Source organism: Pyrgilauda ruficollis, unplaced genomic scaffold (assembly GCF_017590135.1).
Source record: "Pyrgilauda ruficollis isolate IOZ18807 unplaced genomic scaffold, ASM1759013v1 scaffold15, whole genome shotgun sequence".
In the NCBI taxonomy this organism is placed as follows: Eukaryota; Metazoa; Chordata; class Aves; order Passeriformes; family Passeridae; genus Pyrgilauda; species Pyrgilauda ruficollis.
The window spans coordinates 2,554,423-2,578,097 of record NW_024513654.1 but is presented as its reverse complement, the minus strand read 5'-3'; the positions used below and the strand labels follow the sequence as shown (position 1 = coordinate 2,578,097).

Here is a 23,675-nt window from a genome sequence, read left to right as displayed (position 1 = left end):
TGGGAAAGAACCCCAAACTGAGTGCCTGAGAAACTGCATGAAACCTCCCAAAGTGCCTGTGCACACCAAGATCACAGGGCTGCTCATGATGCAGATTTAAAGGCCCATAAACAGCTGGCAGTCCTGTCACTGCAGTAATTACATTACGGTTTTGGAGATTTAAATGCAGTTATTTGAACATTGTTTCTATTCAGCTCGTCACAGTGGGATCTCTAATTTGTTCGACACAGTCAACAGCAGAGTTGTCTATCTTGGACTAATTAGCACTCTCAGAATTGAGCAGTGCCCATTACCCAGCACAAAGGCTGCCTGGGAGTTCTGGGCAGGTTCTGTGCCTTCAAAGAGCTCTCGTGCCGATAAAATCTCGTGCAGGATAAACATTTTCATTTTCCTCAGATTACTTTCAGCGTTTTGTAAAACCCTGCTCGTGAAGGACAATTAAAAACTGGTAAACAACTCAGGGTTTTGAGGATGGGAAGGTAAATGGGAACTGCACAGATGTTGGTATTTATATGGAAATTATGCTGAATGCCAATTATTTCTTTCTCCTACAAGAAACTGAAGTTGTAACAACACTGTCAAAACACAGGGAAACCCTGCTAGTCAATAATTTCCTGTTATCAGTAAAGATGTTTTAGGCTGATAGAATAATCTCTCTGGGAGAGAGAAAAATCTCTGCAGGTCTTTGCTCTGGGTGTAAATTATTTCACTGGAATAAAAGTTGTAAGAACAGAGAGAAGCACATGTACCAAACTTCTTTGAGAGAGATAAATGCAGCAAACTCCTCAAAACACCTTGGGCTGCAGTTAAAGCCCCATTTCCACCTGAATAAAAGCAGGCACCCACCTCTCCCCATCCTGGGCCACCCTCCTGTGTTGGTGCTGGAACCCTGGTTACTGAGAATTTTAAACTTTCTGTACTAACCCCCAAGAGAACTCTGCATTTGACCTGAGGCTGTGGAGAAGGCTTCCAAAATTGAATAACAGAACTGAGATTATGAGCGTGTAGTTTGAATAGAAGTCTGCAGTATCACATAGTAGAAAACGTAGAGTTTAAAAGTTTAAAATATAGTAATATATATAAAACAAGGTAGAAATTTTAAGACAGAAACTAGTCCTTCTTCTTTACCTTCTTCTTCATAAGTTTTAGTATTTTGTCATTAAATAAAAAAGTCCACATTACAGAGCACAAGTAGTTCGTTATTAAGTTAAAAGTAAAAATTATTTGTCATTTCTTAATTAAACAGTTTATCCTTAAAAAGCCTTATAAAAAAAGAGATACAACTTCATTTTTACCTGGTTAGAGAGAACTGCTGTAAAACTCACACTGGAAGGGTGGGCAGGCCCTGGCACAGGGTGCCCAGAGCAGCTCTGGCTGCCCCTGGATCCCTGGCAGTGCCCAAGGCCAGGCTGGACACTGGGGCTGGAGCACCTGGGACAGGGGAAGATGTCCCTGCCATGGCAGGGGGTGGGATGAAATTATTTTTAAGGTCTTTTCCCACCCAAACCATTCCATGAGGACTTTTTCTGGGCCAAAGCTTTCTGGGGATGCAGGACTGTTTCTCCACTAAGAGATTTGCTGGGAGATTGCCTGGAAATGGATCCATCAGCAATGGATCTGTCATCAGCAGAGACATCAGAAGCACAGAGACATCCAGTGCCCCGGGTGAGCCTTTCCGGGAAAAAAAATTCCACACTCTGGGTCTCACTGATGACACCAATCCTGCTACACAACAGCATCCCCCAGGAGAAATCCTAAAATACCAATTGCCAGGACTCAGAGCAAGTTAAAGATGCTCAGCAGTGTAACAGAGCCTGTGTAGTCTTTGCTTCTTTTTTTCTGCCAAGGTCAGGATTAAATGTGTGAGATGGTATTTCTTGTTGGGACTCAGATGTTTATTAGTTCTTGTTTATGTTACAGTCACACAAACCCTGAGTTCTGCAGCACTTCACTCCAACAAGCTAAAACTGGAGCCCCATCTCTCTCTCTACAAGGCATTTTAAGGATAAACTGTCCAATTAAGAAATGACACCTAAATTATTTTTACTTTTAACCCAATAACCAACCACCCGTGCCCGCAATGGGGACTTTTTTATCCAATTACACAAAACAACCCAAACCCATGGAGAAGAAGGTGAAGGAGAAGACGAAGATGAAGAAGAAGATGAAGAAGAAGACGAAGAAGAAGACGAAGACGAAGACGAAGACGAAGACGAAGACGAAGAAGAAGAAGAAGAAGAAGAAGATCAAGATCAAGATCAAGAAGATCAAGAAGATCAAGAAGAAGATCAAGAAGAAGATCAAGAAGAAGATCAAGAAGAAGATCAAGAAGAAGATCAAGAAGAAGATCAAGAAGAAGAAGAAGATCAAGAAGAAGATCAAGAAGAAGAAGAAGAAGAAGATCAAGAAGAAGAAGAAGATCAAGAAGAAGATCAAGAAGAAGAAGATCAAGAAGAAGATCAAGAAGAAGATCAAGAAGAAGATCAAGAAGAAGGAGAAGGACCAGCCTCCGCCCTGAAACTTCCATCTTGCTTTATATATATTTCTATATTCTAAACCCTTAAACTCTACGTTTTCCACTCTGTGACATCACACACTTCTATCCAAACTCCACACCCACAATAGTGCTATCACTCCATTTTGGAAGCCTTCTCCACGGCCTCAGGTCAATGCAGTGTTCTCCTGGGGGTGAGTGTCTTCAGCACAGAAAGTCTGAAATTCTCAGCACCAGGGCTCCAACAAGAGCCCTCTGTAGTGCAGCCTACAGGGCTGTGCTACACCCAGGGATTTAGATTTCCAGTAATAGCTCCAGTTCTTCTTCAATTACAGACGTGACACTTCTGTCATTATAAAAATATTAAGATCTCACAAACAGAAAACCACACGTGGCTACACACAGGCAGATGAGTTACAGAAACCCAAGATTCCCTCTACACAAATTTACCTTTAATGACCAACCACTAAAAGATGGAAATAGTCGTTAACTTCAATAATTAATGAATATATTTCAATATTATGATTTTATTACTCATTAAACAAGCATAAAGATTAAAATTTCATTACAATTTGAGGAGAAATAGGTTTAGCCTTTCATATTTGGTTTCATAAATTATTTGCAGAGTGGTTTGGGGGATTTTCAACCATGTTCAGACAGAAGTGGGAGATTTTTGCCACTTTCTCTAAAAAAGATGACAAACTCCTGGTCTGCTGCTGACAGAGCTCACAGAGTCCTCGCACTGCACAGCCCTAAGAGATCTGATTCCAGGTAAATTAACTTGGATCCTGGAAATGGTGAATTAAATTCTGTTGAGCCTTTAAGATAGAATTCACGCTTTGTGCCGTGTTCCCTTGTGTTTATTTAGCTCTCACTATAAAAACCCAGTAGGGCTGTGATGTAGGAAAGACCACTGGAAGTTGGAATTCTCCAGGAATCTCCAAGAGCCCTGAAAAGGGGCTGCACCCGCCTCTCCTGCTCCCACCCTCATTCCCCAGAGAGCCAAAAACCTTTGTGCTTCCCTGGGTTGAGAACATCAAATATTCCCTTTCCTGCATCCTCCAGGTGTCTTTGTTAGTTTGTTTAATCCTTTCAATTAATTTACTTTTCAGTAGAATAATGTATCTTCAAGCAGTCAGAGATTTAAAACCAAGATGTAAGGAGGAATGCCAATCAATCAAATAAATCTTTGTTCTTTAGTCAACTAAGTTAATTAACATCCAGACGGCAATTTAAAAAAAATAGAAAAGAAAATAAAAAGAAAAGCAATTTGTTTAACATCTTGAGCTTAGATAACATTTACAGAGGTGGGCTGTGAGGGAGAGAAGGGTTTCCCTCATGGGGGGTTGAGGCTTCTTGCCACAACCTCATCAGCTTCAATGAGGAAATCACAGAGTGTCACGCCTTGATTTAGCAGGGCTGGGCAGAGCAGAGCTCTTCCCCAGCTCTGGGATTTCTGACAGAAGTGGCAAATCCACACCTGCAGCTGGGGCTCCTATCCCAAATCCCACCTGCCTCCCTACTGTCACCTCTGTCCCCAAACAGATCATTCTGTGAGCTGGGAGAGGATGAAATGTCATGTATTGCCATCAGCCCCACAACCAGCAGCAGCTGCACCGTGCTGAAGAACACAACTGCATGTGACAGTGACAAAAAGTCCCCAAGGAGCTGCCACAGAGCACAGAAACTCCTCATCCCCATTAACCCTTCTCCGAGCTGCTGGGAATTCCTGCCAGGAGCATCTGCAGAGATGCTGGAGAAAACCAGGAGCAGCAGCTCTCCTGTTTCTCCCCAAATTCAACTTGGAAATTCCATCCAGGACTTCCAAAGGCAGCCACGGACCTGCTGCTGCTCCCAACTCACCACTGAGAGGGTCGGGGATGGTGAATTGCCTCTTCCTGCTGGAAGTGGAGGTGGAGAGCTTGCGATCCAGAGCTCGGGGGGTGCCTGGGGGAGCCTCCCTGTGCTGGGCCCTTCTCAGCTGCACCATGAGCTGCAGCCTCTTCTGCCTCTGCTGGGAGCGGGAGATGAACTGAGGGTTGTGCAGCTCCAGGGCTTCCTGCAGGAGACAGAGGAGCTGCTTTAGGCTCTCGTGATCCAAAGGGAGGAAAAGGTGTGATGGGCACAGGGCTGAGTTTGGTTAGAGATTGTTAAAGGGGTGAAAATTAGCCTAGGTTTGGGTTGGAAGGGACTTTAAAGCTCATCCCACCCCTGCCATGGACAGGGACACCTTCCCCTGTCCCAGGTGCTCCCAGCCCCAGTGTCCAGCCTGGCCTTGGGCACTGCCAGGGATCCAGGGGCAGCCACAGCTGCTCTGGGAATTCCATCCCAGCCCCTCCCCACCCTGCCTGGGAACAATTCCTAATTCCCAATATCCCATCCATCCCTGCCCTCTGGCAATGGGAAGCCATTCCCGCTTGTCCTGTCAAGCTTATACATTTATGTTTCAAATTACATATTTTTACATCCAAATTCAAGTTCTTGATGTTTTGCCTGTTTCCTTTTCTCACCCCATCACTGAAGCAACTCGTCACTGACAGTTCACAAACTTTCCTGTTTATTTAGATTGTCAGATCTCTCCATGGCTGATCCAGAAAGAAAACACTTCCCAGTCAAAGGCTGCTTCAACATTTGGGAATGTCTTAGTGGCAGAGGAAAGGAGCAGAGATGGGTCTGCAACATGTGCAGGAGGAAAAGGCAGGGAAGCCCCTCAGGCAGGTACCAGCCTGGGCCATGTCCACACCTACAGCTGGTGCTGGAAGTGCCAGGCACTTGGGAAACTGGGAATTTGTAAATTCCCAAACTCTTAACAAGTTCCCCCACAGGAACAGCAGCTGCAGCTCAAAACGGGGAGCCTGGACAACCAAGTAAGTTTTGGCAGCGGATACAAACTGCCAAAACTTCACTGGAAAGGGAGAAATCAAAGAATGTGAACTTCTGCCCTTAACAAGTTCCCAGAAAGCAAACACCATCTATGGGGGAACGGGGAGAAAAGGGAAGGAGGGGGGAAAAAGAAAAATAAGCAGGAAAAAAGGGAAAACGGGGAAAAAAAAATTATGCTTTACCCGCAGTGTCCATGGGGCTGCTGGAGTTTTTTCCAGCTGGGAGCGGGGTTCTGGCCAGGTGAGCAGGTTTTTGTCCCAGGTCACACCTGGAGAGCATGCCCTGGGCAGTGGCACCCCGGACAGTGTCACCCTGGACAGTGTCACCCTGGACAGTGCCACCCTCCTGCCCCGCTCCCGCTCGTCCTGTGCCTCGAGCTCCTTTGTTCTGTTCCTCGGAGCAGGGAATTCATAATTGCCTTGGAGAGATTTAAAAGTTCATTAGGAGTGCATGGCTAATTTTTTATTGGGTTCTCCACCTCATTAGACAGAGAGGGCAATTCCTGAAATAAGAAAGCCAGGCTGTTATTAATAGGCCTCATTAGGCAGAAGAGATCAGATCTAATGGTGGCTGCCCTGTGACACCCACAGTGTCTCTCACATTATCCAGACCTCACACGGAAGGAAATCGCAATTAAAACTCTGGGACACTCAGCTCTCTTTGCTGGTGCTTCCCAAAATTTGTGCCACAGAAAGCCAGGGATATCTCGCTGTGACCTGCAGTTGGAGTTCATTCCAATTTATTGCAGAAAACACCAGATTGTTGTGGGCTTTAACCACAAATCACTTCCCTTTCACCACACTGAGCCCTTCATCAGCACCACTGTTTTTTTATTTTTTTCCTTTGTTTTTAATCCAGTTCGCTTTCCGTCATTCCTACAGATCCATTAGCCAGTGGAAAAGCTCCATTAAAAAAAATAATCAACAAAAGGTTATTGTGCATTATAGGGCATTATTATGAAAGCTGTCAATTCGCATTGAGGAAAAGAGATTATTTTCTGCGCTTATAATTAAGTTTTAATGCTCACTGACTGATACTCCCTGCACAAATTAGGACCAAAAGAGGCTGTGTGCTCAAAAATCAGATTCTCATTCAGAGGACAGAACGAATCCAAAATAACAAAGGAACTTCGGAAGGGCTCCATATGAACTGTTTGAAAAGTCACACTGGAGTGCTCCTTCCTTGCCAAATAATTTGATTTCTAGAACTAAATATCTGGGAATAAAGCCCGTTACTGTTTTATTTCAATTTTTGGTTACAATAAACTTAAAATATTTTCCTCTTTATGACATATTGTACATATTATATTGTACTTAAAAAACATATTAAAAAGATCTGTGTTGGGTACATTTGCCTTATAAAAGCCTGAACTGTATTTCCTCCCTAACACTGTTCTCACCAACATTTTGGAATAAACCTTGAAACCTGTGAACATGAAATTAAATTCCTCCCTAAGCCAGGTTTAGAGGTGTGGATTAAGTTGGGCTTTGCCAGATCTCAGTGGATGCTTCACTTTTGTAAAACAAAGTTTCTTTCAGTTAGGGGAATGCCATGATTTAACTTCAGGCACTGAAAACAGCATTTAGAGTTCCAAATGTGTGACATTCAGCAGCTTTATGCTCAGTGATGACAAATTTTGCCTACCTGCCTGCAAAAATTTCTCTTCAGAAAAGACAGCTGTAAGGAAAAAACATTCTATGACCATTACAACATTTTTAAGGAATAAGCTTCTCACAAACATATTGATACTAAACCCAAATTAATCTCAGTTGTCTTTTGCAAAAATACCTGGTGCATGAATACAGCTGCTGGTGTCATCTGCGTTTTAGCTGTGAGAATTAATGTTGGAAGTAAGACATCCCAGACACTTCTAAACCCAAAGAAACTATGTTTTACACTCTGAAATCTTGTTAATAACCATAGTTCAGGTTGTTTTGTCAAAAAAAAAAGAAGGCTGAAGGAGTGAAAGAAAAGTATCAGAACCAGGTTGTAAAAATAACGTCACTACTGGTATTACTTGGTTAGGCTAGGGCTGCTTGACTTTGCAATTTTAATGCTTTTTCAAGATTTTCTTGGGAATTTCAGCCTATCTTGGTCATTTCAATCTTGTTTTCTATGAACCATAGAAATGGTATACATTTATAACCAATGTATACAGTCAGATCAGCTGATTGATCTCTCACCAGATGACTCACGCTCAGCACTTAAAGCTGGACAAAAATGGCCTGACTTTCCATTATTTCACTTTTTTTTTCTTTGAGACTGATCTCATCTTATTATTGAAACCATATTCCTGACAACCACAGTAGGATTTGTACCTTACTTTTTAGGAGCTGCTTTTGCCCGTGAACATTTTCTTCCCAGAGGATTCTTGATGATGCCTTTATGTTGCACTCCACGCTGCTGGAGACAGACATTTTTGGTTTCAGGACACCCTGTGCTTGGATCTCTTTGGGTTTGGAGGTGCCTTTGGAGGGATCTGCCCTGCTGGATGAGCCATCAGGAGCAGCAGCAATGGTTTCTCTGGAGGCTGCAACTGGAAGGGGGCCAGGGGTTGTTGTGCTGCTCCTCTTCCTGCCTCCCGATAGCATTGGTGTTCCTGTGAAAAACAGAAAAGCAATCCTATAACATGGGAATTTTTTTTTTCTCAGCCCTTTAATTCATGTGATTTTTATTGGCGTGGCAGGATCCTGGACTGGTAGGAGCTGAGCAATGTCCTTCTCATCAAAAACTGATGTTTTTGCCAAGTGTTGTACAAATTGGACCATTTGGGTGCTGGTTCCTGCTGTGGCTTAGCACAGAGCCAGAATGGGGCACTGGAAATGCTCGGGTGGGAGATGCTTCTGAGGCAACCACTCCACTGGAGAAGGGTCAAAACCCCGATCCCAAAACTTGTTAGGCCTTGGTTTTCATCACAGCCACCACTGAACCCACAACAATGATTTTGATGAGGTTTAAACAATTTCAAATCCTAGAATCCTGGAACACTTCCAATTGAAATGTATCTTAAAGAACATCCAGTTCCACACCCTTCCATGGCCAGGGACACCTTCCACTGTCCCAGAGTGCTCCAAGTTCCAATGTCCAACCTGGCCTTGGAACTTCCAGGGATCCAGGGGCAGCCACAGCTGCTCTGGGCACCCTCCCAGGGAACAATTCCTTCCAAAAATCCCATCTATCCCTGCCCTCTGGCAGTGGAAAGCTATTCCTCTTGTCCTGTCACTCCAGGCCATTGTAAAGATTCCTTCACCTTTCTTGTTGTCTTTATTAAAAGCAGATTTAACACAATTCTTTCTCTGCTCTTTCCCATGTCTCGGTTGAGACAGAGTGAAGATTAGAAGTGTTTTTCTCCTTTGAGCCAATTCATGACAAAGGGTGAGATGACACTGCAGGGATTTAAAGAATTTGTAAATAATTTGTGGATGTGGCACTTGGGGCCATGGGTTAGTGATGGGCAGTGCTGGGGTGATGGTTGGACTCGATAATCGTGAAAGGGTTTTTCCAACCTAAATGATTCTGTGTTTCTATCATTCTGTGTTTGACACTTCCTTATCTCAAAGTCTAAAATCAGATCCTGCAGTGTGGCAAGTTTTCAGTTCACTCTTCCAATCCTTAATCCACTCACAATAGATAAGAAATATTCTTTTCCACAAAATGATGACCTCCTATGCATTTTAGTGACCTGACTGACTCATGTCTCTGTTTGGCTACCCAGTATTTCTGAGGAAATCAGAGGCATTAAGATACAGCATTTACTGTTTTTCCCTTTCCCTGTAGATCAGAGCTTGGAGCACAGAACCACGGAATTGTTTAGGTTGGCAAAGCCCTCTGAGATCATCGACTCCAACCACAACATCTTGAGCTCCTTTCTGTAACTGCCCATACAGTGAGGAGTCAGCTCCTCAGGGGATCCTCTAGTGAGGGATCCCTGAAGATCAGCACAAACAGAAAAAAACAAACCTTGTTTTTAATTAAATTCATTGAGATGAGCCCCATCCAAAGCAGTTTCACAGCCCTACAGAAAATCCGGTCAAAGCAAGAGAGCTCCCAAACTCTGGAGTAGCACCCAAGCTCTCCTGCTCTCTGGCAGAACTCATTTTTCTCTGTGCTTTTCATCATTGCAAATATCTCCCTTATCTTTTGTCACAACCAAGCTCTTTTCTCAGATGGAAATAGTTTTGCTGCAAATGCTCTCAAGAAACCGGACAGACTCAATTCTGTGCATCCCCTCAGAGCTCTTGCATATCCATGGACCTGTTCCCTGACCAATCCCATTCCTGCAGCCACACAAAAATGTCTTATGGCACAGAGAGGGAGGAAAAAAACCACCAGGACAGATTAATGGGGTCGTGGACTCAAAGGGTGGCTGTGGGAGGAGGCAGGAACAAGCAGTGGGGTAGGAGAAGATGAAGAAAGCAGCAGGTAGCACTGAGTAACTGCAGAGCAGCAGGGGAGGAAGGTCTTTCACTCAGGCAGCCAAGAAATCAGATGGATAGAGGGGAAAAAAAGGAGGGGAGCTAAGCCACAGGAAGAACCTGAATGGAAAACAGATTATCTCATTAAATCACCTTTTAAATTAAAATATAGTTTACTGCTGGCCAGCAGTAAACAGAGAAGAGAAGAAAGAGGAAAGGAGGAAAGAGTTTCTGCTCATCCATAGCAGCATCACAGTGGGAGATAATTTGCCTTCATATCAAGAAATGGTCTGTGCAGCAAATGTGTGTTGTGAAGCCAAACAGCTTCACTGTCAAACTGCTCAAGGCAATGCTGTGTCCCCAGGAGGGGCTGTTTGCTGCTGCTGGGCTCCCCAAAATCAGCAGGAGTCATCAGGGGGGTCAAAATGGGTTGTAAGGGAGAAAGGTAAAACAGTGGAGACCAGAGTGAGGGAAGGAGAAGGCTCCAAGTCACATCTCTCCTCTCAAACTCAGAATATTGATCTGAACACAAGAAAGAAGAGCTGCCTGGAGTATTCACACCCCATTTACTCCTAACTACCAGACTAGCTCTCCATGGATATTGGCTTCCAAGTGTAAGTACAGCAACCTTCAAGAATGGACAATTAAGCTCCAGGAAATTTCTTACACGTTGTGCAAATGGAGAAAACCTTCTCTCCTCTCTGCACCACTTCCCTGCTAAAAGAAACTCCACCAGTGGCATCCTCCCAACAAGGCCTGGGGGATCCCTATGAAGATGTGGATTAGGAGAGAAGGAAAAGAAATGCATGAACAGAACTAAGAATGGGGCCAAAAATTACAAAAAAGGGATGGATGCTTCTTAGCATTTTATGATAGAAGGTTGCCTTGAGAAAGAAATAAAAAACCCCCCACGATTCCTGATGAAATTCAGGAATAAAATCAACACTTCCTTCCTGCATTAGAAGTGTCTTCCTTGTGGATCTGGTTCTAATATTCTAACTAAATCTTAATCCTTATTAGATTCACAGTATGGTGGGGATCTTTTTTTGGTGGTAGTTAATTCAGGCAATAAAAGAATATGCATCTTCTTCTTGTCTAACACTGAAGGCAATCAGAATAACAGAATTAATTTGTTAAATTCTTTCTTCCAGCTCCCTCTTGAATCAACCTTTCCCTTCCAAAGGTGCACCCAGGTGGAACAAAATCCCCAGGAAAACAGAGCAAAGCAAACCAGACAGTGGCTCCAAAAATCAACTCCCTCATCCTCAAAGCAGCTCTCAGTTACTTTAGCGAACACAGATGCAAATGATATTTAGGAATTAAAAAAAAAAAAGAACAAGGCAAAGGTACTTAAAGGTAAGATCACAGCATTTCACTCTGTAGACCCTGGACCAGTTTTTAATATTCTGTGTAGGGAATTAGGACTGTTACTCTCATTAAGACTATCTGGAATTGTATATCTAAATCCCTCCACCAACCCAGCTTGAAATATATATGCCCCACTGAGAATAGCCAGAATTGCAACTGGATGACCAGAAATAGATGTTTTTTCTATTATCCCAGCTGAGGAAAGCCTTTAAAACCAATGAACAAAGACATGCAAGTGTAATGCTTTGGGAGATATGGGAGAGCAAAACTCAAAGAAACAGAAAGCAGAATGACTCCATTAATAAAATTCAGCCAGTATAGGTTGTAGTTGTAAAAGTTCAGCTGCTTATAGAAGCAAATTTAAGGAACAAAGTCATAATTACATCTGGAGAAGAGTAATTTTTGCCCTGTGGAAGAAAGATGACAACAGCTCAGTTTTTAAATAATGACTTAGTGAAAACCATACCATATAGGAGGAGTTAAAAATATTCTGTAAAACCAAGCGTAGGTTTTCAAAAGCTCCTTTAAAGAAAAAAAAAAAATCCTTGATCTTGAAGTAAAATAAGTATATTGTTTTACTGTAAAGTATCTTTTTACATTTCCCCCTTTCTCCCTTCAGGGGGTTTTGCTAACGGGAAGTGACCCTGCATTACAGCAGGTTAAATTTGAGACACACACAATCCAGGCAAACATCCCCTGTTCCATTGTTACTACTTCTTTCCCCCCATTTCACTTTACAGCAGGATAATTCAGCTTTTCATCCTTGAATATAACACTCTTCCCAGCGTTCCAGTGTGGATTTTTGATGATTTGTGACAAAGTGCTTCTTTGAAACTGGCCAAAGTTCATTTTAGCAGAGGCAGGGCTGCAAATCCTGCCTGGCCACCAAGTCAGCCCGAGAGGTGGCTGGGGAGGGGACACTCTGAGCTGATTCCCTGTGTGTCCCACAGTGAGATCAGACATCAGCACTGGAGGTAGCTTTGCATTGCAGACCACCTGTGGGGGGTTTGTTTTAATTTAATAAAAGCCCCACATCCTGAGCTGCTGAGCTCTCCCAGACCTCCGTGCTGGAGCTGATGCTGCCAATACCCCAAGCAGAGAGGAGCAGGAATGAACATTCCTTAAATGTAAGAAACTTCTGCCTCCTTCAAGATTTAGACCCAGTAGTTGTAGAGACCCACACGTGCCTCAAGCAGCCATCCATAATCCCAAGCAAGACTCCAGCCTCTGTCTGACGGAGACTGATGGCTCAGCCCTTATCATGAATCAAGGGTTGGCACAGCTGAGCCACGCAATCTTAGATGTGAGCAAACAGAGCACATCATCTCAGCAGCCTGGTAACCCAGAGAAATGGAAACACTGAGAGCCATGACAGCGTTATTAGTTATGCCAGGGTTTGTCAAGGGATGCAAGGTAGGATGGAGGATTTATTTTTCAGATCGCTGCTGAGGAAAAGGCATCACTTGTGATCAGCCAACGAGCTGCAGTCGGCCAGGGGTGCCACAAAATTCACATTTTGACTAAAATTCCTGCTGGCCAGCAATGAGACTTTTGTCCCAAACTGCCTCCTGATGCTTCTCAAATGACTCATTTGCAAGAGGAAGCATCAGCTGCTGCTCAGCATTAACATCCATGGAAACTACCTGAATTCCTGGTAATGCAGCTCTGCCCATGCTCCCTGTTCAAAACGTGATGTTTAACAAGGTCTTGATTCACCTTTCAATAAAAACCTGGGTCTGGATCCCGAGAAACAGGTCTGGGCCTTGTCCTCAGCTCCATTCCCAGAATTGTCAAGATCCAAAGTCAAGGTAACTTTGCTGGCTTGAGGAGAGAGGCTCAGCCAGCGCATTCCTCCCAATGAATGTGTCATTGCACCTGTATTAATGCTTCTTCAAACAGCCCTGCCTGGTGGGGATAAAGCTTAATTATCTCAACTACATCAATAACACCTCAAGCTAGGAGTCTAGATTAAAAAATTATCTCTAGCAAAAAACATTCTCTTTTTCCTAGCTACTTCTTTCTGGTTGTTTGGTTGTTTTGTTTTTTTTTAAACCATGTTGACAGCTGTGTCCATATTTCTCAAAAGGAAGAGGCTTTCTTTTGGCAAAAGCTAATATTTGACTGTAGAAAGATGTAATCATTTAAAACAGAAAGTGTACCTAAGAGCTGTTAGGCTTCAAACCTACAATCAGTCCTAAGTAGGAAAAGCTTCTTAATGTCAAGAAACAGCTTGTTTACAGAAGGCTTTGGGCAAAATTATTGTAGTGGCTTCAGAGCAAACAATCCCAAACCCAGCTAATCACCAGCCCCTAACAATCAGCCTCTCTGTGCTGAAGGCCAATTTATTTTCTCCAAGCACTCTGCAAATAATTAATTGACCTTCTCCCTTGGTGTTAAACAAGGGAACATCACTTATTCCAGGGAGGGAATGGAGACCAGTGTGCTGCACCCAGTCTGGCTGCCATGGAGAGTTTTGGTGGAAGGAAGGTTTGCAGTGGCTGCAGCAGGAAAATCCTACAATTTGACAGCCTCCAGTTGCACCAGGGCAGGTTCAGGTTGGGCAGCAGGAAAAATCTCTTCACTGACAGAGTGGTTAACCCCAGGAACAGGCTTCCCAGGTGGAGTCAGCATCCCTGGAAGCGTTCCAAAAAGGAGTAGATGTGGCACTTGGTGATATGGTTTAGTTGGCATGGTGGTGCTGGACTCGGTGATCTTGGAGGACTTCTTCCAACCTTAATGAGAAGGAAACGTTCCTGCCTGGCACCTGCAGGACATCACCTTACACTTGGAATCATGAGAGGGTATAATTGCAGCAGGATATTTTAGTGGACAGCCAATAACCCGCCCGCACGATTTGAGGTGACTGCTCCCACCAGGGAGCTCCCAGTATCCAGCTGCTCAGCTACAGTGATTGTATACTTTACTAGCGTTTTTCCCTTTACCCTGCTACGAGCTGGGAGAGGATGAAAGGAAAAAATATTTACTGCTGTACTTTTGAGACATTCCCTGTAACAGCCACAGGCCCAAAACCTCCGAGTTAGAAATCCGTGTTTGCATTTCCAGGACGTCATGCTAGAAGCCATCAGACGCTATTGTAGTGACTCAAGGAGTAATCTGATGCAGTGTGACTTGGGAAAAAAAAATGTTCAGGATGATTCAGAACATTTAAATGGTGATTTGCAGGGTAAGAAAGGCTTGGGCCACTTGGAATTCTCATCATGTCCGAGGCACCTAGTTCAGCTCCTTCTGATAATTTACCGCAGCCAGGCTGAGCCAAGTATTCATTTCACAGACTGTACAAGAGTCGTTCCTGGTTTAAACCAAGTGTGAATTAGGGGAAAATGAGGCTCTTTACTCCAGTGGCATAATGCAGTCGCTGAATTCACAGAGCCCATCTCTTTTAATCATTATTTTAATGACTCTGGTATTCCGGCCCTGCTGCTGGCCTGGAGTGCTAACGAGTGACTTGTACCCTCCAGTCTTTCATTTCAAATTGTCTCACATTCTTACCAACTCTGACAGCTCAAGATAGAAATGTCACAGAATCACAGAATGGTGTAGGTTGGAAAAGACCTTTAAATCATTGAATCCAAAATGGAAAAGAGTGGCAGAATCAAACCCTCAGTCTTCATATGCTGGACATGAACTTGGCTCTTCAGACAACACAAACATCTTTGGGAAAATCCAATTTAAAAGTTTCACTCATAAAAATGTGTTCTGTATCATCATTAACAGGGCAGACATCCTTCTGTCTTCCAGAGAAACAATGGCCTTCCTACGCAACAGCTTCATTGCTATGTCCCATAACAGAAAATTGAGCCTTTAATCCTCAAAGGCCATTTCCTGAAGGAAACTTTAACTCCAGTCAAATTATTTTATGATCACGCTCTTAAACACACAAAACCAAACAAGAAAATCCACAAGAAAACCCCAAAGAAACAAACAAACCCCAAGAAGATCCAACCACCTCTGGCTGCTCCTCGCCTTAAACCACAGAGAAACTGATAAAGAACAATTTGTTCCACAGGACAATGATCTCAGCCAGGGACACTGTGACATCACAGCGTTGTCACTGGAAACCAGCTTTGGCTCACAGAGCTCTGAGCATCACCCTTCTCCCTTGCTGGCATCATTGCCCACAACCTCCAGGGGTAGCCTTGCCTCCATATGGCAGGACAGGAGGTCACCACATCTGTCTTGTGATTTCATAAATAAGTAGTTTAAAGAAGTGGAATATCAAAGAATACCTCTCCTGCTGATCCCTTCCTTCTCCTACTCCCTTTGTCCCACCAGATGATGGGGAAGGCAGCAAACCTTTGAGACAGAGAGCAAAGCTGAAGAGCTGCTACTCTAAAAAATGCAAAAGGGTCCTCCAGAAAAGAAGAGGCATCCCCTTCTTTCTACAAATGAAACTAAAAGCTCCAAGATAAAGAGAAGCAACTGCTCTGGCCCATCACACAGGCTGGGGTCTGTCTCAAAGGCTGGCAGCATCTTCCAGAGTCACCTGTAACAGGATTTCCAGTTCCTCACTCGAGTTTTCAACACCTGCAATGATTGAATCCTCATTTTCTGGGGATGCAGCACATGAAGGTCACACCTCAGTGTAACACGGACCCAGTGACACAGAATGTCTAGACTAAGGAAAATCGACAGCCTCCTCCATTTTAAATTTATCCCAGATGAAGTGAAACATCAAAGGAGCTCCTTTTAATGGGCTTTTTGGCATGTGGTCCTTTGTTCTTAACAAGTCAGCACCAGCTGCTGTGTCCATAATGCCAAGTCAGTAACAGCCCCAGCCAGATTCCTGGCTGGTGTAAATCAGTGTCACTCCTCTGCAGGCAGAGATTTCAGTTGGTTGACATCAGCTGAAGATTTGGCTCCTTGTGCTTAGCAGGTGCAAGATAAGTAAAATCTCCTGTGCCATATTTCATATTTCTCCTGTCTTCACCACCAGTTCTGCTGCACACATTTGCAGGGTGGAGAGTTAATTAGCATCAGCTGGAGCTGCTCAAATTTCTATACAATAAATCCCATATTGTCAGGAACTGCTTTCCTCTAATTATATCTTGTTCATGTGTATATATATATGTGTGTATATATATATTTATATTTACACACATACAAATCTTGTACTCTGGCTCATTGCATGGTGACTTTCCCATAAACAGAAGATGAGGTGAGAACAACAGGCCACATTCCTTCATCATAGCACCTGAAATACTATTTAATTAATGAAAGTAAATATTACTTATAGCCTTCAGATTTCCTAATTAGCCTATTCTGTTACCTACCTAATAGGTACCTAATATATCACAGCTTGATATATTAGTTTAAAGGTGACCCACAAGATTTTCTTGATATATAAATGTCTCAAATACCTGGAGCTCTTCAGTGTGCATTTAAAACAAAAATATATTTTTGCTTTGCAGGTAGCAGCTTATCAAAGTCCCACAGCACCAGCTGTTCTGACTTTACCCCAGTACGAGTAGGAATATACACACATGCATCAAAAAATTAAAATAGATACAAATTGAAGTCTAGTTATTTACCCCTTTAAAACACGCTGCTGACTTCAGCACTTGTTAATGAGTAAGTTCAAGAAGGAAACAGAAATCTGAAATCATCTGGGGCCATTCAACAAACCCAAAGCCCAGATCCCATCTCAGTTTTCCCCACTCGCTGCCTTGGGTTGTTTTAATTAAGCAAATTATGCTTTCAAGTCACCTGCCACGCTCTTTGGGAAAAGGTACAAGCAGCTGCATTACCGAGCCTCTGATGTGCCTTGTTCACTGCTGTCACCACATTCCTCCTCTCCCGAGCATTTCATCCCTCAATTCCCAAAGAGGAACGTTGGGAGTGCTGCCCTGGACACCCCTGAGGCAGGACAGCTCCCAGGCACTGCTGAGCAGTTTCATCACAGCCACCCCATCAAGTCACATCCCCTCCAGCACGGAACCACGGAACGCTTCTGGCTGGAACCGACCTTCCCTGACCTTCTGTGCTGGGCTCCAGCCATTCCAGCACTGCCACTGCCCCGTGTCCCCAGGTGCCACTCACATGGCTTTTGAATCCCTACAGGGATGGGGACTCCAAACTGCCCTGGGCACCTGTGCCAGGCCTGGAAAAACCTTTCCATGAAGGAATTTTCCCCAATATCCAGTGAAGCTGTGACCAAAGGCAGGGTGATGCACATCGATCACCCGTGGCAGGGACCTCGTGGAGCTCGGCCTGGGCTGGCCCTTGGCCATATCTCTGAGGTGGGTGGCTCATGTGGCCCCCAGTGGGACCCTTCACACGTTCCTGCAGCTGCCCAAGGGATGGAAACGTTGGCCACTCACTAAAAATAAACACAGTTCTGTCCTACGGCTCTGTCCTCCCACGGTGCAAGTCTGACTTCATGTATAACATGGATTTTCCAGCACTCACAATCCCATTTCTTGCCAGGTAATGGAAGGAAAGGCTCAAAACAGTGGAGCCAGTAGAAGATAGAGTCCACAGTGGGGAAATATCATATTCCATCCTTGGGATGCTCTAGCATGAAACATGGCTTTGAACTCTGAGTCTGAGATTTGGATTTCCAAGTGTAATTCCCGTCCACGAGCAGAGCACAAGATTTACATTTCATTAATAATCCTAAAGCATCCTTTTCATATGTGGCACATGGTGGAAATATATAACTCTGGAGATTACCTGGCCCAGCCTCCTGCTGAAAGAAGGGCTTTAGATTAAGTTATCCAGGTCCATGTAAAGCCAAGTCTTGAACAGTTGGATTTGGACATGAAATAATATGAGTAATACAGTAAGTAGAGTCATCATTACTGCAGTGAAGTCACACAAAAGATTAGGAAAAAGACACTCAACTGGGCCTAGAGGAAACAGCAAACCCAGCCCCAGCACCTGTAAAGCAGAGAAGTATTTGAGAGCTCCTTCCAACTCAGATCCTAATAAAGCAACCTATACATCCTGGAAACTGCATTTACAGATTTCATACAGAGAAGTGTAGCCTTGAAAGTAATTTTTCTTTTTTTTTTTTTTCAGCATAGTGATGTTATTACCACTTGTATTTCTGCTGGCAGGAAGCTCTTGCCTACAGCTGCAAACCAATATAAACTCCAACTTTCTGGGTCATCAGAAATGTAATGGACAAAGTGCTCTCTGCAGTTACCTCATCCATAAGATAACTGAGTTAAAGCACGAACACTGTAGCAAAACTTGTTCACTGTCCCTTCTTTGCTGGTCCTCCTTTCTTTTCAAACACTTCATTTCACAAACATTTCATTGCATAAACATGGAGCAGAGCTAAGCTCAACAGGAACGGGTTTGAATTAGTAAACAGCAGAGGAAAAATTATCCAAAATAACTGGGAATCTAGAATGGGATAAAAGTTCTTCTCCAAAAGGGTTGTCCAGTCCTAAAGGGATTTAAAAGCCCTTTGGATGTGGCACTTAGGGACATGGGTCAGTCTTTTTGGCAGTGCTGGCGGCTGGTTTGACTGGATGGTCTTAAAGGTCTTTTCAAACATAAGTGAGTCCATGATTGATAATCTCATACCAATACTTCTCCTCCTCCAGAAGTAAAAAGGACTCAGTTTTTAATTTCTCTCAGGTTAAAATCACAGAATTCTCCCTCATTTTGAGGACCAGTGTGGATGTCCCACGCATTTTACCAGGTTTCTCATGGTTTCTCCCATTTAATGGTTGATGGCTGTGCAGGAGTTCATTACTTGGATGATCCTGCTGAGAAAGGCTGTTGTTTGGGAGCATTATTCTGGTTGTTTATACAAATTTCACACAGGAAAGTTGTAATAAGCTGATAAACACCTCCTTACACGTTACAAAGGGTCTGAGCAAGAGAAATGTATATCTTTGCATTCTACATTATGGCCCACACAAAAGGTGGAAGCAGTTGAAAGGTAACACTTCCCATGTTTATTTACACCTATAGTCTTGTGTACACAAATGGTGGAAGTCCTTTATCACAAACCAGTATTTCTCAGCTCCTTACTTCACCGATTTCCTCCTTTCAGTAAAACTATGGAACCATGAGCAGCCTCCCAATTCACTTTCTAATTATTTCTAGTAAAAGTGCTTCTTCCATGCCACCATGACATCACTAAGCCCAGGGAAAGCTCAGTTTTAAATTGTTTTATCACAGAGAAACCTTAGGTGGCGTTGAAAAAAGCCTTGAATACATAACACTTCCCATGGAGTGATATTCCCTGATATTTAAAATTAGGATGTACACAATGAAGTGTTTCATTTGCTGGTGCCATCCCTTTATATTTCCATCCCAAACCCCTTAGCACTGGTTGGCATTTTCCCTCTCCTGCTCCCCATTGTGCTTCTCCCCTCCAACACCACACAGCCTGGATTATGCTTAGGAAAGCTGAGTAATATTTTATCTCATTCTCTGCCCCTGCAGGAACATTCCCACTGATTTCAGGCATGGAAAAGGGAGAGCAGCAGACACTGGGAGGAGTTTGCACCTTGCCCAGCCCTCGAGGCAGAGTGAGGCTTCTCACCTTTCTGTTTCCTTCCACTTGCACACTGGGAGGATGAAGGTACAGAGGAGCTTTAGGAAGTGGCTCAAGTTCATGCACTGACCCTTAGATCATAAAGGCCACATAAGAACAGGGTAATTGCAATTAAACATGGCCCAAGGCTGCAGGATACAGAGGGGGTGAGTTTAATCTTTGTGCTTTTGGTAAAAAATAGACTCCACTCATTGACAATCTTCCCATCCACCTTCCCTTCCTGGAAAGGCAATAAACTCAGCTGTGCTTATCCAAGAGCTGGAAAATCCCAGTGCAGCAGGAGCTGCACCACTCTGGGCAGGGAGCAATCCCCAGGGCCCCTCTCTCTTCCCCAAGGAGCAATGCTGCAAAGAACATTTTATATTTGTAAAATGCTCGGAAAGGTTGGAAACAAATGTGTTTAAGGTTTGCAAATCTTTTACCTGGTTCCATTAAGTATAAAACCCTGGGCTTATTACTGTAGCCTTCTAAATAAAAGCTGAAAACAAGATCATTTTTAATTGCAAGGAGCACAAAGCCAAGCTCAGTGCACTCCATCTCCTTCTTAAATTCACACCTTGAAATTCAGCCCTTATTTAAAGATAAACCTAATTATTTTCAGGGGATAAGCACTTGCATGTTGCTGGGAGAATAATAAAAAAAAATACTGTTATAAATGGTTTAAAAAGAGGTTTAATGCAGAACACACAGGGGGATTTTTCTCTCTCAGCTGATGAGAAGCACACATCACTACCATGGTGAATATTCACGGAGCTGGAAACCTCTGGGTTGTGCTCTAGCTCCCTGAGCCTCTGCAGAAGCAAGGACTGCTGTTATCTGCTCTCACAGGATCACTGTGGTGGGGTTGCTCCAGCCTGAACCTCTGCTCCACCAGCCTGAGGTTTGTGGAAATGACTTACCTGCCTCACTGCTTGAATTAGGAATTTGGAGGGAAAACACAGTGTGGTGGCTGCCAGGCTGCTCATCCTCTTCCTCTGCTGCTGCCTTGTGAGGTCCTCTGGGAATATCCACAAATGCTGGAAGTCCCGAGGCAAAGGCACTTTGCAAAGGGTATTTACGACCCAAATGTCCTTCCTTTGTTTTCTCCTCCTTAATTACCTTAATTCCCGTGATGTCTGCTCTCAGGTAGGATCTGAGTGGAGCCCCGCGTGCTCCTGGGAGCTTCCTTGGAGCTCTCTCCTCCATGGGCTCTCCATTAGCTATGCCATCTACTCCATCTGCTGTTAATCCGGACAAACTGCACTTCAGGCTCAAGGACAACGTGGATCTGTACATTTTTTGGCATTTAACTGGAGGTTGGTCAATGCACACACTGAGCGACTTGTCCAAATAATAGATGGTGTTTGGACGCGGCTCAGACACCTGGAGCTGGACACAGGAGATGAACAAAGGTGGCATTTTCTCCCTCCCATCACTGCTTTGGAGACCCACGCCATCCTCCTTGATTCCAGGGTCAAAAAGCTGCTTTTGGGGTTCTTCACCCAATTCTGAGCAAGACTTGGAAGCCTTTAAAGGAGGGTGGTTTGTGCGGGCTGGGGGAGGCCAGCGCTCGAGGAGAGCGGGGACTTTGCTGGACGTGGGGGACACGGTGCTGGGCTCCTGGCCAGCCCCAGGGCCACGTGCCAGGTCTCCAGAGCCCACAGGAACACGCCTGGCTGTGACAGTGATGGAGGCAAAGCCTCTCTGCTGGCCTGGACACTGCTTGGGACTGGGAGAGTCCGACGGTGACATGGTGTCTTCTAAGGATGCCTGAATCTCTAAGCGGCTGGGAAGCACCAAAAATGTTCTGCTAACATTTTTGGTGGCTGAGCCCTGGTTAGGACACGATGGTTCTGTGTGACAAGCTCTGGGCTGGGGGATCAGGGCCTGCATAGGCAAAGAGGGCTTCTCCTCATCAATCTGTGCAATGATTACTGGTGAAATCAATGCCGTGTTTTGGGAAGGCAGAGATTCCTGCAAATGAAAACATTCCCAGTTATCACCACACTCCAATATCCTGTGTGCAACTGTTTCTCATCCACCATCTATCACAGCAGACAGTTTTGTTCAAGATCTCTTGTTACCTTTCTATTCATAATAACTTTTTTGTCATTTAAAAATGCACACTCTTGAAATCAGCTCTGAATTGTCTGGGAGGCTTCAATGAAAACTTTATCACTCTGGTGAAGGGAAAAAATATGAAAATTTAAAACCTGTATTCCGTAGTATTATTTTGAGTATTTAACTCATCACCATGGATGGGATTGGAGGCTGTTTAAAAATGGACATGGCAAAGACAGCTGTCAGTTGCAGACTATAAATTCCTCTTTCATGACGTTCTGCTGGAATTTAGAATGCATTTAAGTTTATTATTGATCACTGGCCTGTGACATCACATACTGCAGAAGACATGTGGGCAACAGGGGCATGACAGCTTTACAACCTCACCAGTTATAGGCATGAAAAACTCCCAAAAAAGTGATACAGTTACTCACAAGGGCTCTGGGTACTATTTTAATTAATTAGTTCTCTCTTTATTATGATTCCTTAGTGGCACCTGCCAACAATATACAAACACTTATGTACAAGATTGATTGACAGTGGCCCAGAGAGTGGCCCAGATTAATTTTTCCATCCATGACGGGAAACATCCATCTTGACAGACCACACCTTACTTCCCTCGAGGTGACAAAGTAGGTGCTTTTATGCTCCATCTCTCTGACAGAGTAAACCTGAGTTTAAAGCCTTCTGCCATTATTATCTACCCCACTGGACACATAAATCCCAAGCAATAAAGCATCTGGGCTAATCTCATTGCTGCTGTAAATTGGCTGATTAGATTGCTCCTGCCCTGTGTTCCCAGATCTCTTGATCCTCATAGAAAAAAAAAGAAAAAAAAACAAACCCAAACACAACACTTGAGTTGGCATGCAGAATCTGAGGATTAGCTTCCTAAAGCAAGCCCATTCTGTGTTTAGGTGCCATCAACTCCTGCTTGTTGGGCATTCACCCCAGTCCTAGCTGAGTGTCTCTATCACCTGATAATCAATGTCAGGACTCAACAAGGGCCACACAAAACACAATATTGTTCTTCCTCCAGGAGGGCTGTGAGGGTGACAGTGCTATGACCTCCTTGGTGCCATGGTCACCCTTCTCAGGAAGCAAGAAATGATGCCTCAGGTTTAGCTTTTCTATTTTTCACATTCTGAGCTGCTTTAGTGTGTGGGTCTGGGTTCAGTCCATTCTGCTGACTGCTCCCCAAACAGAATTTATTTATTTTACCTTGGTAGGGCTGGATTTTCCCCACACACCACTCTCCCGCTGAAGGCCTGTGCATGTCCTCTGACCATCAGGGCCCCAGCGCTTTTGTGTCACCCCTGGGGAAAAACACAGAGAAAGGAACGTTATCATCAGTGTTCTGGAGGAGATGAGTTAGAAAACCTGCTTTTAAATGGAGTGCAGCAGGAGGGAAGGAGTCCTGGAAATGATCGGACTGCTCTGGGATCTGTTTCTCCCCTCCACAGAAGAGGCTCTGGAAACACCCTGGGATCCTATTGCTGGGACTTGGACAGTCCTACAAGGTGTCCAGGGCTGATCCAAAGCTCCACTATCTCTGCTTTTGATTTCCATGGCTTTGGGCACGACTGTGGAGGGACTGGGGAAGCTGGGAAATGTGGATTTCTATTATTATCGCTGCATTAATGAAGGGATGTTTTCCCACAGATTTCAACCAACACCCTCTTGGTGCCCTCTGCAGAACGGGGAGCACAGACAGCCCAGCAACGAGCTGGATTTCACTGGCACTGAGTCACCTCCACATTTAAAGAGCTGCAGTGATTCCAAACCACATCCACAAATTCTATTACATCACAACATTCCCAGTTTAGTGATAACTATTCCACCAGCACCCCAACCTCTGCTTTTGTCACGGGCTGTTTTCTGCGAGCCGTATTCCCTCTCTGCAGCTTTTTACATGGAGCTAATTTCCATTTAACACAGTCTG

The 23,675-nt window shown here is 44.1% G+C and overlaps 1 protein-coding gene across 1 annotated transcript in view; it reads right to left on the bottom strand.

Moving 5' to 3' along the window:
- The window catches only part of CUNH10orf90 (chromosome unknown C10orf90 homolog), a 54,998-nt gene that overhangs the window by 5,789 nt on the left and 25,534 nt on the right, over positions 1–23,675 (bottom strand). Inside the window, exons 2-6 of the mRNA XM_041461124.1 lie at positions 22,955–23,049; positions 20,593–21,646; positions 7,701–7,976; positions 5,560–5,795; positions 4,358–4,553 (exon numbers count right to left, since the gene is read on the bottom strand). Of these exons, the coding sequence (XP_041317058.1) occupies positions 4,358–4,553; positions 5,560–5,795; positions 7,701–7,976; positions 20,593–21,646; positions 22,955–23,049 (1,857 nt within the window). The remainder of the gene's footprint in view (positions 1–4,357; positions 4,554–5,559; positions 5,796–7,700; positions 7,977–20,592; positions 21,647–22,954; positions 23,050–23,675) is intronic.